At 33.9% G+C, this 16,650-nt stretch overlaps 1 protein-coding gene across 1 annotated transcript in view; it reads left to right on the top strand.

Moving 5' to 3' along the window:
- Positions 1–16,650, top strand: part of LOC110458096 (von Willebrand factor D and EGF domain-containing protein-like) — a 34,001-nt gene that overhangs the window by 9,189 nt on the left and 8,162 nt on the right. The window contains exons 5-12 of the mRNA XM_021509667.1: positions 4,485–4,726; positions 5,722–5,808; positions 5,916–6,257; positions 6,683–6,765; positions 7,112–7,175; positions 7,431–7,622; positions 11,921–12,177; positions 13,950–14,241. Of these exons, the coding sequence (XP_021365342.1) occupies positions 4,485–4,726; positions 5,722–5,808; positions 5,916–6,257; positions 6,683–6,765; positions 7,112–7,175; positions 7,431–7,622; positions 11,921–12,177; positions 13,950–14,241 (1,559 nt within the window). The remainder of the gene's footprint in view (positions 1–4,484; positions 4,727–5,721; positions 5,809–5,915; positions 6,258–6,682; positions 6,766–7,111; positions 7,176–7,430; positions 7,623–11,920; positions 12,178–13,949; positions 14,242–16,650) is intronic.

Here is a 16,650-nt window from a genome sequence, read left to right on the forward strand (position 1 = left end):
ACTAAAGATTAAAAGATTAGTTGATAGTTGATACGGCAAACTCCGAATATGAAGCTGTCTAAGTGATGTATATTTATTACATTTTAGCAAATAATGTGTTGAGTTCTCAATGGCACCGCAGGAACAATTCGGGGATGGTATGACGTTTTTCGTAAACAAGTGTTCTTTTAGGGAGCTACATGACATTCGCAGTCTTGCGTGGTAGATTTGACCCAGACGTGAACCCTGAAAGTAGTATGAAAGTGGACATGGTTTACTATTAGATTTCAGAAAGGCTTTTAAATGGGAAATGGAAGGGTTATTTCTAACATGTAATGGAAGAGAATTCCAATTGTTTACAGTAGAAGGAAGAAATGCATTTAGATAAATATTTGTTTTACAAAGAATAGGTGACAGACATGATGGGTCAGAAAGTCTGGTATTATAACTATGAACATCACTAACTGAATTGGGTAAGAGATCATACAGATACTCTGGAGTATTTTGATAAAACATTTTATGGAATTGTAACAATTTATTATTAAGTCTACAGTTTATTAATGTATTCGCTCCTACTTCTGTATATAGTTTGTCTAAGCTTACAAGTTTAGTAGCACCTGAAACAATTCTAGCAGCTTCCAAATTAACATTCTCTAGTTTAGAAATATATTCTTTGGGAATGCTATCCCAGACACTATCAGCATATTCTACAAGTGGTCTAATAAACGAAAAATATATATTTTGTAATGTTTGCCTGTCGAGTTTAAATTTTAGAGATCGCATAATATTTAATCTAGACGTTGCTTTCTGAATTATTTGTTTAACATGTTCAACCCAACTGCAATTATTTGAAAAAAGAACTCCAAGATGTTTATGCAACAGTACTTCTGATATTTCTTCATTGCACATATGTAAGATTGGATGTGGTTGACTGTTTCTTTTTCTACTAAGGGTCATGCTTTCCGGTTTTTTAGGATTGAAATCAACTAACCAAGATTTGGACCATTCAGTAATTTTTTGTAGATCAGACTCCATAACGTTGTTTGTTTCTAAGTGGTTTTCAACTATCATGTACAGAGTAGTATCATCAGCAAATAATTTCATAGAAGATTTGATATCGTTGACTATGTCATTAATATAGATTAAAAACAACAAAGGTCCAAGTATTGAACCCTGTGGAACTCCAGCCTTAACTCCTGCCCAATCAGAGTGAATATTATTGATTATAAGTTTTTGTTTTCTATTCGTTAAGTAGCTTTCGAACCATTTTAACAGCGATCCAGTTATTCCATTTTTTTTGATAATTTATACAACAGCCTCTTGTGCCAAACCCTATCAAATGCTTTGCTGATGTCACAAAATACTACTCTTATTTCTTTACCTGAATCTAATGCCTTAATAAAATCGTTGGAAATACTTAATAATTGGTTAATAGAGGAATCGCCTGGTGTAAAACCTGATTGATATTTTGTTATTACTTTCAATTCAAGAAGAAAATTATGAACATGTTTATAAACGCACCTCTCGAACACTTTACCAATTATACTTAAAAGTGAAATTGGTCGATAGTTTTTAACATCATTACGGCTATCTTTTTTATATATATGGTAAAACATTTGCTTCTTTCCACGATGATGGAAATATTCCTTGTGATAAGGATTTATTAAAAAATATAGATAGTGGTTCAGCAAGCTTCCTTGAGCACATTGGGACTAATAAGATCTGGTCCTACAGCTTTACCATTTTTCAAATTGAGTAAGGCATCCTTAACATCAGTACATGATATATTTATATTACTCAGACATATACGATTAGGGAATTATATTAGTGGAGGAAGCATAACCATTGAATCATCCACAACGGATTGACTTGAAAAGTATAAATTAAAAACATTAGCTTTATCAACATCAGTTTCGTAATAGACATTATCATGAAAGATCGTTGGTATTTCTCCACATTTACCACTATTGTTCATGAAGAGTTTTACAGTTAACCACCATGACTTGTTGCATTGTCTTAAATCAGATAATTTTGATGACAAACCGTCCAAATAAGATTCTGTAGATTGTCTAATGGCATTTACACACTTGTTACGGGTTTATCTGAAAATAGACCAGTCAGATTGGCTATCAGTAAGTTTAGCCTTATTGTGATTTATTTTACGTTTTGATATTAATTTTCTGATTGTTTTGTTCATCCATGGATGATCACGTTTTCTCATAATGACCGTTTTGTTAGGGATAGCCGAAGAAGAAGCGGAATCGATGAAGTCAGTTAGACGCTTGCATGCTAGATCGATATTAGCATCATATACTTGAGGCCAATCCGACATTTCTTATAGTTCTCTTAGTTTGTCAAAATTTCCATGCTTATAAAGCCAAATTTTCCTTCGGTACGAGTCGGTTGAATGTTGAACAATATTAAGATTTGTATAGATGGGACAATGGTATCTTACTGGTTGGTCAAGGAACAATTTCCCTACATAAGACCGATCTATTATAAAATCGTTATTTACCAATATAACGTCTATTAAGGATGTCGAATGTTCAGTATAATGCGTACATTCAGTAATTAACTGCGTAAGTCCGTAAGTGTACATTATGTTATCAAAATAGTTAAAATTATGACTGCGTTGCAATAAATGTACGTTAAAATCACCAGTTATAAAAACATTTCCAATACTAGAGTTAATTGCCTTACCAATGGATTCCTCAAATTTGGTCCATACAGTTATGTTAGAATTTGGGGGTCTATAGAAAGTACCAAAAAGAAATATTTGACCTTTGGATGCTATTTCAACCTAAACACATTCGACATCGTCAACTTCAATATCGGACCTTCTTTTGACAAAAAGATTGGCTGCTACATAAACAGCAACACCCCCTCCAACGGCGTCATTACGATAGTAACAAAAAGGACTGTGAAAACCAGAAATATCCAAGGACGAATCAATATCAGAGTCAGAAAGCCAAGTTTCGGTAAATGCTAAAATACTATGCTCATAAAGTTCGGTGTACAGAACATCTAGTTTTGGAATTAGTATTGTTTTCACACAGGAAGTTATTTAAGCATTGAACTAGCGTGCATTATGATTTGTTTGCTTGCAAAGCTGTGTCATTCAAATAGATCATAAATACCATAAAAAAACCCAGTTCAATACTTATATTTACGTTTTCTCTGCCTTTTATGTTCTTACAATTTATATTTAAAATTCCCGCCTTATCGACAGTCCACACAAATTCGTTCAATAGTTGGAACAGCGTGTTGTCGCGTGCTGATTGGCAAACAAACTAGTACTTTGAAATTTTAACAAACAATTCAATTTTATTCCACAATTCAGTATCAACACAATTGCGTAGGATATGTCTATAGGGTGATTTAAGTTTTTCAATAGAAATCTGAGCTGAAAGTTGGATAAGAAACTGTTTCGATTTTCCCCCGGAATAAATTTCGCGCATGGATAAATACAGTGAACACCGTGAATCCGTGAATCCGACCTTGCCCTCCACGATGGAGTTATTTTTAGAAGGTGAATGAGTAGAGAGAAAGGTTGGAATTTGTGAAGAATCCAGGCGTGAATTTATTTGTTGATTGTATGAGAACCTGACTATATGCCTTGTGTATGTATATGTGTGCTGTGACTCATATATCAGTAGGTTTGTAGCATTATGTGTCAGTAGGTCTATGTATTACAGACGTTTGTAACGAACCCCTGTTGATCAGTTCAGTGTAACAGACGATATTTCTGATAAATTGTAAGAGTGTTAAATTTGTTTCCATTGCCGGCATTGGTTATTTCAACCGATGTGAATTTTGTACGATATTGCAGACCTTGGTCTTGATTTGTTGTAATAAAAGGTGCTTTTTTATACGTTTTATTTTTTTGCACATTTGCAATTACATTGTCAGGTCTCACAATGCCAAGCGATATTTCAGCAGTCATCATGCTTATTTTCATTGGATATTGTAGTTCCGGTCGGTGTTGTTTTAATACGCTAAGAATTCTGTCTCGTGGTGCATGGTATTTAAAGTCCCATCAACGACACAGCTTTTAAATAGCCTATATAGTGGAAATGCCATGCAAATGTAAATATAACTAGTTGGTTATCTAAAAGGTAGGCATTAGCGTTCGTCGTATGTTGGCTTATTTCGGGGCCGTGTTTTGGGGGGAGGGGCAAAGATTGTGCATTTGATATCTTAATTGGTCGTATTTTACTACTTTTTCCACTTTTCTTAGATAAAATGATGTGTTCCCTTTCAATTTTATTCAACTGATCTGATACAAAATGTCGGTAACAAATCGTGAAAGTTGGCACTTCCTTAGAAACGATAGTCAGAAGAGATGAGGAAGTTCTCAAAACCAGATAAAAAATAAACTTTAAAAATAATATCTAAATTGAAAGCTTTTTAACTTTCACTATCAGCTTTAACATGAATTTTTTGTTCGACCAAATAATGTTCTTTTCTTTTTTTTTTTCTTTTCTATTTACCATTTTAATTTTTAGGTGAAAGGCCATCATACATCCCTCCGAAAGTTGAAGCCGTTATCGATCTTACTCCTGGTAACTCTTTGAAATCCTATACAGCTTACTGTAAATTTGAGAAGCGCGTTGAGAAGCCAGAGTTGTTTTATCAGGTCACCTGGTATATTGATGGAGTTTTCCTGACTTCGATGAAGCCAGTTCATTTCAATAACATCAATTTCATCCTTTTGAATGAAAGCAACCTAGTTACCCTTGGAAAGAATGTATGTATTTGTTTCTATTACATAACTTAGTTTGCCCAATTGAACACTGTACAGTTTTGCTATAAAATGAAACCTTTGTTTATTATAAGATGTAACCAGATGAATGTATGCGCCCACCAATGCAAAACCATTACATAATGCTTGTACGTAAGTTCTTTCCTCTTCATACATGTCTTTTCTTATTTTGCTTGCACATTTCTTGGGATAGTAAGGAGATTGCAAATATGGTTTCTCAATATGATCTCTGAGGAGTTTGTTCAATGCTAGATTTCCCTATCCATCTTAAACATTGAACAGAGTTTCATCATTATCTCTTTGGTACTTTCCGATACATAGCTGTAACAAACTTCAAATTTAATTTCCATACAAAATCTTAGTAGCCGTTTCTAGAGATACTCCTTGCCACATTTGCAGACACAAATAGGGACTTTTTACAAGTGTTTTGTTTGATCTCTTCAAGTTTCACTTACGTAGTTTCTGAAAAAATACGAAAACAATCTTTATTTAAAAGATCCAATAACGCTGTCTGTCTACACTGATAAGTCGTAAGACTTAAAGTTAATAAAGAACTTGAACTTGAACAATTATATTATTTTCCAACCCATCTTTACTTATGCACAAAATCTGGACCAGTGGGGTGATATACACCTAACTTTGTCACGAACCCTTATACAGTTTCTGGAAAAAGATTCATAGTTTCAAAGATGCCCTGTGGTCATTTAGCTTTTACGATCCATCGCATATTAAAACATGCACAACTGTGGACTAATCATGTATACCGAGTTTAATCATGATTCCTTTAGGAGTTTCTTAGAAATAGCGGTATCAAAAGTTGTTCACAGACCTTGCTGGCATATTGGTGCAACTGCTACAATTAAATGTAGGTTTGATAAATTTAAACACCATGGGAACAAAATATTTTTGTTCCTTAAATAAGTCCTTACAAAAGTCGTAAATAAATGTACTTTTGATATTTGATGTTTTATTCATTTTAGGTGTCTTGTTCTGTAAGGGCAAGAACAGCAACAAAAGGACCCCCAGGATTATCTGTAAAAAGTGCAGAGGTCTTCATTGGAATTAAGGTATGACTTATTTTGATGAATGTGTACCTTCTCGGTTACAAGTTTTATTCTGTCCTATTGCTTATTTACACTGCTCGATATTATAATCTGTTATTCATTTTTTTAAGGTTTTAACTCCGTTCATCACCATTGTCAGAGGGAGTACCGGTGTTATACGTCTACAACCCACGGTGCCAATAGGATGTTTACCTGAAGGAGACAATTGCTATTTCAATGTAATGTTGTTTACAAAACGGAGTGATGAGTGTCGTGGAATCACGACATTTGGACAATCGACATGCGGGGCGACCATTTTTACCAAGAATTCGTCAAATATATTAGAGATAAATGTGGCGACAGATGAAGAAGAGGGACGTAATAAGTTTGAGTATCTGTTCGATGTTGTTTTGCGAACGGATACATATTACTTCCATACTTTGTGGTCTAAATATACACTTCCCAGAATTCAGGTATACTCATTACAATGTCAATTTATGTTTCATGACAAACGATAAATATCTCAAACGAATGGTCTATCAATCTGCCTGGCCGTCTGTAGATTTAAAATTGTTCGGCGAAATGCTTCCTGCTTACCCTCTTAAATATGTTTTATTATCAAAAACATAGTTAGGGAAGTAATGCCAGTATTGGCAAATTTCACTACAATATAAACATTAATTGTGTAAGTAAACACTGCGGGATTGCCTGAACAAATCTTGTCCGTTTACAGATATAATACGTCATCTTAATGTATTACACTCGTTTAGCAATTCTCCGTGAACATCCCTTAAAGAGCTTTAGTATCTCATTAGTTCAGCCGAATACATGCCAAAAAAAGCAATAATAAGATGTAACGCTTTTCTAAAGATAAAAATTCGATATGATTTCTATTAAGGTCAGTGTAAAAGATCATGTCGGACTTTACAACGGCACATGTCAGGCTAACAACGATCCACACATGATGACATTCGACCAAAGGTAAACAAGAGATTATTTGAAATAAATATATTATCCTTGGTTTTACAAGAAACGTCATGTAGGGAGGGGGCAACATCCTTTTAAAACGATTAATCTTCCAAACTCCAACTTCAAGTTTTGCATCCAGATTTTTTGGGAACTTTTCTTTTCTCTTCTTTCCATTTCATGTGTACTCAGTTCCTTGTATTGCGGTTTCACATGGACTTTGATATTTGATATATTTTTTGTTGAAGCTGGTGATAATATTATTTTTTTATTTTCTAAATGTCGTTAAACCAGATTTATTGTGCACCTGAATTATATTAATGTTATATTTTCATAATACATCTTTCTGCTGATTTTTCAGACCATACGACATCCAATATTCAGGGGACTTCATAATGTACAAGCATACCCAATACCCGATACAGGTAAGGGCTTTATCATATCAATATGTAGTTCCACATCCATTAAAGGTTTGGACGAATATTTTCGACACAAATATTATTCTTTACTATTCATCCAGTGATAGGATCATCTAGTAAGTTGTTATCAATTTTAACCCCAAAAGCTTATGAAAATAAAGACTTTCTTCTTACGTGATACATTCAAGAAAAAATATGTTGGGACGGCATATTCTATAAACCCACACATTAATATTAAGTATCCATCCGTTTTCTATTAAGGTGCAAACTAGATTTCGACCTTGTGACTATGACAAAGCCCACAGAGGTGGATCTCCGTTTTGTGTCTGGGGAGTGGCCGTCCAAGCTGGAAGAGATGTGTTTGTTATTGACAGAAAAAGCCATCAGGCAGACTTTAGGGTCTGTAACGACTCCTCGTTAGACGTCCGGCAAAAGGACACACTATCATATCGGGTAAATATCAATCACTTTAATAGTTGATGTGACAGATTAAAAATCCTATAATTGTTAACAATGAAAGCACTCTGGCAGTTGAAAAATGTTGTTTTGTACATATTTGGTACAAAAAGTTATTTATATAAAGGCAGAATTGCTAACATTTTTGTAAGCAAATCGTACCAAATAATAGCAGAAAATGTAGAATTATAGCTTATTCAAAGTTACGCGCAGTTTTGATGTTAACGTGGTGTCATTAGAAAACATATCTTATCTCTGGGGTTTATAAAAGCGAAGCTCTTGAGTGCCGTAGGCACCCGAGCGGAGCTCTTTACTAGTAACATATGCGTGTAAAAAATCCTACAGCTATAGCCTAGAAACATTTCGTACTTCCGGTGACCTCTTCCGGTTCATGGAGCCCGTAAATATGCCTAATCGAATAATAAAGCAACAGGTAACGTAGCAGGAAAATTATGTATTCGAACCAAAGAATTAAAAAAAAAAAAAATATAGACCATATTCAATACACTGGGCGTGTTTATTTCCACGATTTCTTTCCTTTTGTATCGAAAAGAGAAATGATTGGCATGGTCATTAAAAAGCTTACATGAATGCCACAAGCTAATGGCGTCGAAGAATGCGTAAGTATGTGATTAGATGACAAACTGTATTACCGTCGATTAAATTAGCTTTAATTTTGGAAAGAAATAGATAATTTGACACTGACAACTTCCTAAACATACATATCGTTTGTTTCATTGATGAGGTCAAAGTTCACGGGTCGTCTGCTCCAGTAAAACAGAATTGTCACCGACAGCTTTCCAAGGGAAAACGCAAGGTGTTTCAAAGGGTCAAATTGCGGATTTTTTCTGCATTTATTGTAGAACGTCAAATTTACATTCAGTTTTTCTAAATTCTTCCATTTGGGGATCGTTTCTTTTGACATTATTTTGATTCAAATTTGTGATATTACCTTTAGATTTTACAACTAAAACCACGGACTTAAATCTAATTCTGTGCTAAAATTGTGGAATTTCAATGCTTGATCTGCTTGTACAATATATTGAATCTAGTTTCATCTAATGCATTTTTTTGTACAGTAAAATATCTTTATTGATACTTAGATAAATATAATTTATAAACTTTAAACGCTTGACAATTTGTGCTTCCGTTCAACTGTAAAAATCATTACAGCATTTGATTAGACATTGAAGTGAACACATTAGTTTACTCTGCTTTATGAATATCAGTAAAGAAGAGAATTAGAAACATTTTCACCACTTTCATTTTTGTTAACAGATTGCATAATATGCGACTGTCAGCAACCGTTTCTAATCAAAATCAAAACTATTCTGCATATGATGTACCTGGTGAGGGCAATTATTTTTATTCAACCACATTTAACACCAATATTGACTCAAGAACAACAAGTCCATCATGAAACTGACATCAATGCCATTAACACAATCATCACTGAGCACAACACAACACACAATCTTTGACCCTCAAATTTGACAATGACATAATAAGGGTATCAATCAAACATCGAGGAAAACATGGTCAAAATCGTACAAAAAAAATCACAAAGTATGATTACACAAAGTTATACGATGGTGTCCATCCAGAAACTTCACTTGCAAACAAACGGTTTTAGCTGATATATTAATCTATCTCTAGGTATCTACAAAAACTTTATGACAACAGCGACGTTGAAGAGGGGGAATCTCCTGCTGTAGATGCCTGGAATTTTTAACGTATATAATCAGTACAAACATTAAATTTTATCATTTCACATTGATTATCTGAAATATTTAAAACAAATCAATCTAAAATCTTCATTTTATACTTATATTTGCGGGAGACGTGACAGTCTCTAACCTGCAGTATCTAACATGCTAAATATATTTAAATTAAAAACAGATACATCCTTCATGGATTGGCATATCAGCCCAAACCATTTGTTTAAACATTCTGCCTTTAACTCACATTATCATGTTTACTCCAGGTTTTTTTTTTTAAATGCCTTAATGGCATTTGTTTCTTTTGGATAAAAATAATAATACATATTATTATGAACATACAATGATACATGAGTAGAGGGAGGGGGTATATACTGGTATTCTTGGATAAAACAAGAACCAAATGATGATTCTATTACTATCAATATGGTCTAGTAGTACTGTAGTACAATCAGTCAACTTCAAACTAACATGTGATGCGTCAAATTAGTGTAGTGTGAATGTGGATCATTCTAAAATAGAGCACACATAGGTTCAAGGATGAATGATTTTGTCCAGCAACAGATTCAAGTATATTATAAAAAAAGAAGTACAGGTACATTTTGTATGTATTAAAATGGGTAATGTTATGATTCAATAATTATACTATACTATTGAAACAAATGTACGATTTACCAAATACTGTCAGAGAGCAGCCATCCGTTAACATTTTTAAATCATCGATTCAGCGTAACCAAGGTTACTTGTTGCCTATTTTTTTTTCATGTAGGAAATCGAAACTAAATATTTTACATACAAGATTGCGTCATTCATGTAGTAGTTTAAGCTATGATGCAGTCCATTATTTTTTGATTGTATGCTGTATATCAGACAAAGACAAATTTTGATTGATGATATCTCACGTTATTGTAATATTTCTCTAAAAGTTATTCTGTACGGTTCTCCAAACTTGTCAGATAAAGACAATGAAAATATCTTCCATATAGTCCAAATCTACATTAAAAATAGTAACAGATTTTAAGGTCAGTAGTATTATCCTATCATCTCTCTTTCTTATTCTTCTAAATTTCTTTTCTTCCCTTTTCTCTTCCTTTCTTCTTTGTTCATATATATTTTATAAATACATTTGTTGTTGTTGTCATGTAATCAATATAATGAAATGTATTGGAGAGGTCGTTTCTAAGTTGAGATAACTTGTGCCTAATCCTTTTTGTTGAATGACAAATAAAAAATGTTTAAATCAAACAAATGTACAGTACGAGCTTCGCTCTCCATGTCATGCCTTAGTCATATTATTTCGCGGTCTGTACACACGGGAGTAATTGATTGTTTTCCTTCAAAACTCTCCTACCATAAATACCAAAAATCACCGCGCCATGATCAATGTCGCATGATATGTGTGAAAAATTATGACTCGACCCTGGTTACACAGTATAAAGTGATGACGTTTTCAGAACAGCTGCACGTGCTAAACTGTCTTTTCTTACTTAGGTAAATATGAATTCATTTTTTTATCTGATCAAAAAGAAGATAGCACATGTGAAGATCGGGGGGAAATGGTTATCGCTTACTAGATTCATATCACGTCTCATACTAAAACACGAAAGTTGACTCACCATTTTTCATCGCTGAAAAGGGTAGATATCAGTTGATGAATTATATTCTAACGTTTCAACACCGACACGCCAATCACAATACATACACACAGGGTTTGACGAAGCTTTCGCTTGCAGATTCCAACATCACACAAATATTAAAGTAAAGAAATAGAACTAACTTTGTCTTTGACCGAAATAATGTTCAATGATTTATTAAGACAAAAAAGAGTTTAAAAAATTTCATTACACGTGGCGGCACAGCTTGTTTTAAAGACATTCATTTCGAGAAATATTTTCATAATTGATCCGACGCTATCTCTTAAAATTACCCTTCACAAAAACATGTTTATTTTTGGAAAGGGAACAAAACACATCTGCAAACCACGTGGTGGCTTCTCGCTTTCGAAATATTCAGACGTTAATCCTGGCCTTAAATCACGTTTTCTACGTAGGCTTCGAGCAGACAGCTTAGAGAAACCATTTTTAAACATCCAAATTCGACAAGGCGGAAAATGCTAAACCACAATAAAAGTTGTTGAAACAAGATTGATATTTGTGGATTTATCTTTGCTGATTTTTTTTTTATGGTTATAGATGTTATTTTCGGTTTGTCGTTGATAAATCGTTAAGTACAAAAATATATTTATCGATGAATTAGTGTACTTGACATACATGTTATAGTGTGATTGAATAATGTATCAATGTGCTATTCATTAATTCATTTTTCATGCATGGCCACTTATGTTTATCATAAATCATGACAAAAATCATAACCAAAATTATATCAGATTCTTGTATAAATATGTTTCAAATATTTCAGTTAATTTTTTAACACGTAAGAAATAATTTAAGTAAATTTAATACAATTTGAAAAAACTCTAATGTTAGTGTTAAAGAAGGTAACGCTCACATTTTCAGCATTTCATTGTACGATAAGAATTATAATCAATGTCTAAAATCAAAGCATTTAAATTTTCAGATTTACACTCCGTTAGGGTCTCGGATTGAGGTGAACAGCATCAGTTCCCGACTCACTGTCCATATATACCCTTCTGTTAGAGACCCAGGGAGGACCGAAGGACTTTGTGGAACTTTGACAGACGACTGTACGGATGATTTTAAAATGAGCAACAGCACAATTTTCCAAAGTGCAGACACCAAAAGGGCATGTAAAGGACTCGGACTCGGACATTATGACTTCAATTTTAAACCAAAAGTTTTCTCCGATTCATGGCTGTAGGTTTTTTTATTTTAAAAATCATTTTAAAAGTTCAATGACTGATGCTATGCCATGGGGGAATAAAGGGGGGAGGGGCTAAACGACTGACGCTTTACCATGGCTGAAGTATATTCTGTGGATGGTTTAGGAATAATCCTTTTATATACGTAACGACCAGCTGCTCTTTCATATTGTTTTTCTCATTGATTGGCTTTTTAGTACTTCCCCTCACTTTGGCAGTGTTATTTTTAACCCTTTCGAGTACCCATTCCGGATATCCACTTTTTTTTATTGTCTCAACGGTGTGCTTCTGCTCTTGCGGATAAATCTTTGTATGGATACATTTTTCCGTTTTTCCCGTCCAGGACATCATCTGACGCGTGCAGACCTTCTTCCGTGCCGTTGATCTCTTCCTCTACGTGGCTGAAATGGGAAGGCAAACCCTTCTGTGACCCTTTCTTTATTGTTTCTAATATGTCGTCAAGATATATATATATATATATACTTTCAATAAGCTAGGCTTGCAAATATGGAAGTAGGGGCTACTGATTCTTGCTCCAGATGTTTCATGAAAAAATTGGCTACAACGAAATACACTAGACTGCAAATAGTAGTACCAGGGCGTTAATGATATATCTCTCTCGGAAACTGAAATATAATGCTGTCAAATTCCGGCAAATCCATTTTGCAACAACTTAGCTCACATTCGTGTTTTAACATTTAGTCGAAATTTCGAGTTAATAAGTCAAAATTATCATTATCTCGATTTTTCGAGTTAGTAACAACCCTATTTTTTTACATAGCCCTAATGCTCTTCCGTACTTCTAGCGGAGCCGAATTGAAGGCAATAGTTTTATTGCTAACTTGAATATATTTACACGATTGTACACGTACGCTTTACATACCGTTTGTCAGATGAAGGAGGATATCGTAGTAGTCATCGAAACGGCGCACATAAATACTTCACTGGTTCTACGAGGATCTATCTGTCTCAGGATAATTTTCCACAGGGTAAATCGTACTAAGTTGAGAAGTTCTACAAGAAGATCATATTTTAATTGTATATCATAACATAATCCTGAAGACACACTCAGTATACCAGTGTAAGCAGTGTTTTAGTAAAAAAAAACAACTTTTTTACTGTTTTTGTATTTTAAATTGTTTGAGGAAAGTTATGAGTCCGTGACAAACTATACACGCTGACGTGAAATACCTTACATTATGTGGATTCACCAATGTATTGGCAGCAACTACCCGTATGTAAAATTTCACGATTACATGCATATGCAGTCCTCTTAATGAGTTTGGGGTGTTATTGCTTTTGTTACGATTCATACTAAATCCCCCAAACGACTTTTAGGTCTCGTTGTGTTTTCTTATCAATTTTATTCATTATCATTTCCTTCGCAAAAATTGGTTTAGCGACGTTTCCTGAAACTTTTAGTCATCAAACATGTCCGATAACGCCCCTTGTTGATTAAAATTTAGAAATTTTAGGTATACTATGGCACTGTAAATCAACGAAACTTCTGTTTAGTTATTTTAAAAACGGTCATCTTGGATTGAATTTTGATATGCGGAATTAATTAATTAATTAATTACTTTTCTCTATTTTGTATTTAATGCGCTACTTCCGTTTAGCCGTTGAACTATAGCCGCCGGTATGAAGGTGTTGTAGGGAATGCAAGTTGTACCTCAAAACTAATTTACTCGTTGAACAAGATGGACGTCGTAGATTTGGCAGGATGTCATAATTTTTGAAATAAATAGATTAAGTTTTCTTTTCTAGCGTGAGTCATGTCCACGGCGCTGTGAATTTATTTGATCCTTCGCTGGATCCAAATGCCCTTAAGCCATGGAATATTGAATATAGACGTTGCAAATGCAAGTGGTTAGATGGAAAACAAAACAACCAGATAAATTGCTCTGCTGCTATGGTTTCAACCTGTCCAAGAACAGCGAGAGGGGAAGTCAAAATAAACACTTGTAAAATTCACAAAATATCAGAGGAAACCCGTTCAAGGCGAAGTCTTAAAAGAAACAGGAACAAAAGAGATCTGTATCATCAGCGTAAAAGGAAGGTATAATTCCATAATTGTTTTGTGACGCTTCTAAATTTGAAAAACCCCCACAAAATTGAGATTTTTAAAGACCCATCAAACTGTTTTATCAAAGAAATCTAAAAACAAATCCACTTCATTTCATTTAAGTATGCAATTGTAGTATTATACCTTTTTTGCAAATCGAAATAATAATAAATAGAAATATAAGCAATATCTTATTGATACTAGAAACCAAACAATATGAAATAAAATGGGAATGTTGACTTGCAGATAAAAAAAACATGTGCATTTGAACTCGTTAGTTTAAACATATTTCAAATTATGGGTACAATGGAAATAAACAGGCACTACGCTGGATTGATAATGCATTACAGTATTAAATGTTCAGTAGAGGGTATTAAGTGTGCAGTAGACATAATTAAGTGTTCCGTAGACAGGTTTCAGAGTTCAGTAGACAGTTGTAAGTGTTCAGTAGATATCATCAAGTGTTCATTAGACAGAATTAAGTGTTTAGTAGACAGTTTTGAGAGTTCAGTAGACAGTATTAAGTGTTCAGTAGACAGAATTAAGTGTTCAGTAAAGAGTATTAAGTGTTCAGTAGACAATTTTTCGGGTTCGGTAGACAGTATTAAGTGTTCAGTAGACACTATCAAGTGTTCATTAGACAGAATTAAGTGTTCAGTAGACAGTTTTCAGAGCTCAGTAGACAGTTGTAAGTGTTCAGTGGACAGAATTAAGTGTTCAGTAAAGAGTATTAAGTGTTTAGTAGACATTTTCAAGTGTTCAGTAGACAGAATCAAGTGTTCAGTAGACATTATCAAGTGTTCAGTAGACAGAATTAAATGTTCAGTAGACAGTAGTAAGTGTTCAGTAGAAGTATGAAGTGTCAGTCGACAGTATTCAGTGTTTAGTAGACAGTATTAAGTTTTCGGTAGACATTATCAAGTGTTCAGTAGAAGGTATTAAGTGTTCAGAAGACAGTATTAAATGTTCAGTAGAAAGTTTTCAGAGTTGGGTAGACAGGGTTTAGTGTTCAGTGTAGACATTATCAAGTGTTCAGTAGACATTATCAAGTGTTCAGTAGACATTATCAAGTGTTCAGTAGACAGTAATTAGTGTTCAGTCGACAGGATTAAGTGTTCAGTAGAAAGTATAAATTGTTCAGTAGACATTATCAAGTGTCTGGAAGACATTTTTCAAATATCAGTCGACAGTATTAAGTGATCAGTAAACAGTTGTAAGTGTTCAGTAGACAGAATTAAGTGTTCAGTAGACAATGGTAAGTGTTCAGTAGACAGTATGAAGTGTTCAGTAGACATAATCAAGTGTTCAATAGACAGTAGTAAGTGTTCAGTAGACAGTAGTAGGTTTTCAGTAGACAGTATTAAGTGTTCATTAGACATTATCAAGTATTCATTAGATATAATTAAGTATTCAGAAGAAAGTTTTCAGAGCTCAGTAGACAGTTGTAAGTGTTCAGTGGACAGAATTAAGTGTTCAGTAAAGAGTATTAAGTGTTCAGTAGACAATTTTTAGAGTTCGGTAGACAGTATTTAGGGTTCAGTAGACATTATCAAGTGTTCAGTAGACAGAATCAAATGTTCAGAAGACAGTATTAAATGTTCAGTAGACATAATCAAGTGTTCAGTAGACAGTTTTCAGAGCTCAGTAGACAATTTTCAAGGTTCGGTAAACAGTATTAAGGGTTCAGTAGACATTATCAAGTGTTCAATAGGCAGAATTTAATGTTCAGTAGACAGTATTTAGTGTTCAGTAGACATTTTCAAGTGTTCAGTAGACAGAATTAAGTGTTCAGTAGACATTATCAAGTGTTCAGTAGACAGAACTAAATGTTCAGTAGACGGTAGTAAGTGTTCAGTAGACAGAATTAAGTGTTCAGTAGACAGTATCAAGTGTCAGTCGACAGTATTCAGTGTTCAGTAGACAGTATTAAGTTTTCGGTAGACATTATCAAGTGTTCAGTAGAAGGTATTAAGTGTTCAGTAGACAGTATTAAATGTTCAGTAGAAAGTTTTCAGAGTTGGGTAGACAGTATTTAGTGTTCAGTGTAGACATTATCAAGTGTTCAGTAGACATTATCAAGTGTTCAGTACACAGTAATTAATGTTCAGTCGACAAGATTAAGTGTTCAGTAGAATGTATTAATTGTTCAGTAGACATTATCAAGTGTTTAGAAGACAGTTTTCAAATATCAGTCTACAGTTTTAAGTGTCAGTCGACAGTATTCAGTGTTCAGTAGACAGTATTAAGTGTTCAGTAAACAGTATTAAATGTTCAGTAGAAAGTTTTCAGAGTTCGGTAGACAGTATTTAGTGTTCACTGTAGACATTATGAAGTGTTCAGTAGACATTATCAAGTGTTCAGTTGACAGAATTAAGTGTTCAGCACACAGAATTAAGTGTTCAC

The sequence above is a fragment of the Mizuhopecten yessoensis genome, unplaced genomic scaffold, assembly GCF_002113885.1.
Source record: "Mizuhopecten yessoensis strain PY_sf001 unplaced genomic scaffold, ASM211388v2 scaffold1171, whole genome shotgun sequence".
Lineage (NCBI taxonomy): Eukaryota > Metazoa > Mollusca > Bivalvia > Pectinida > Pectinidae > Mizuhopecten > Mizuhopecten yessoensis.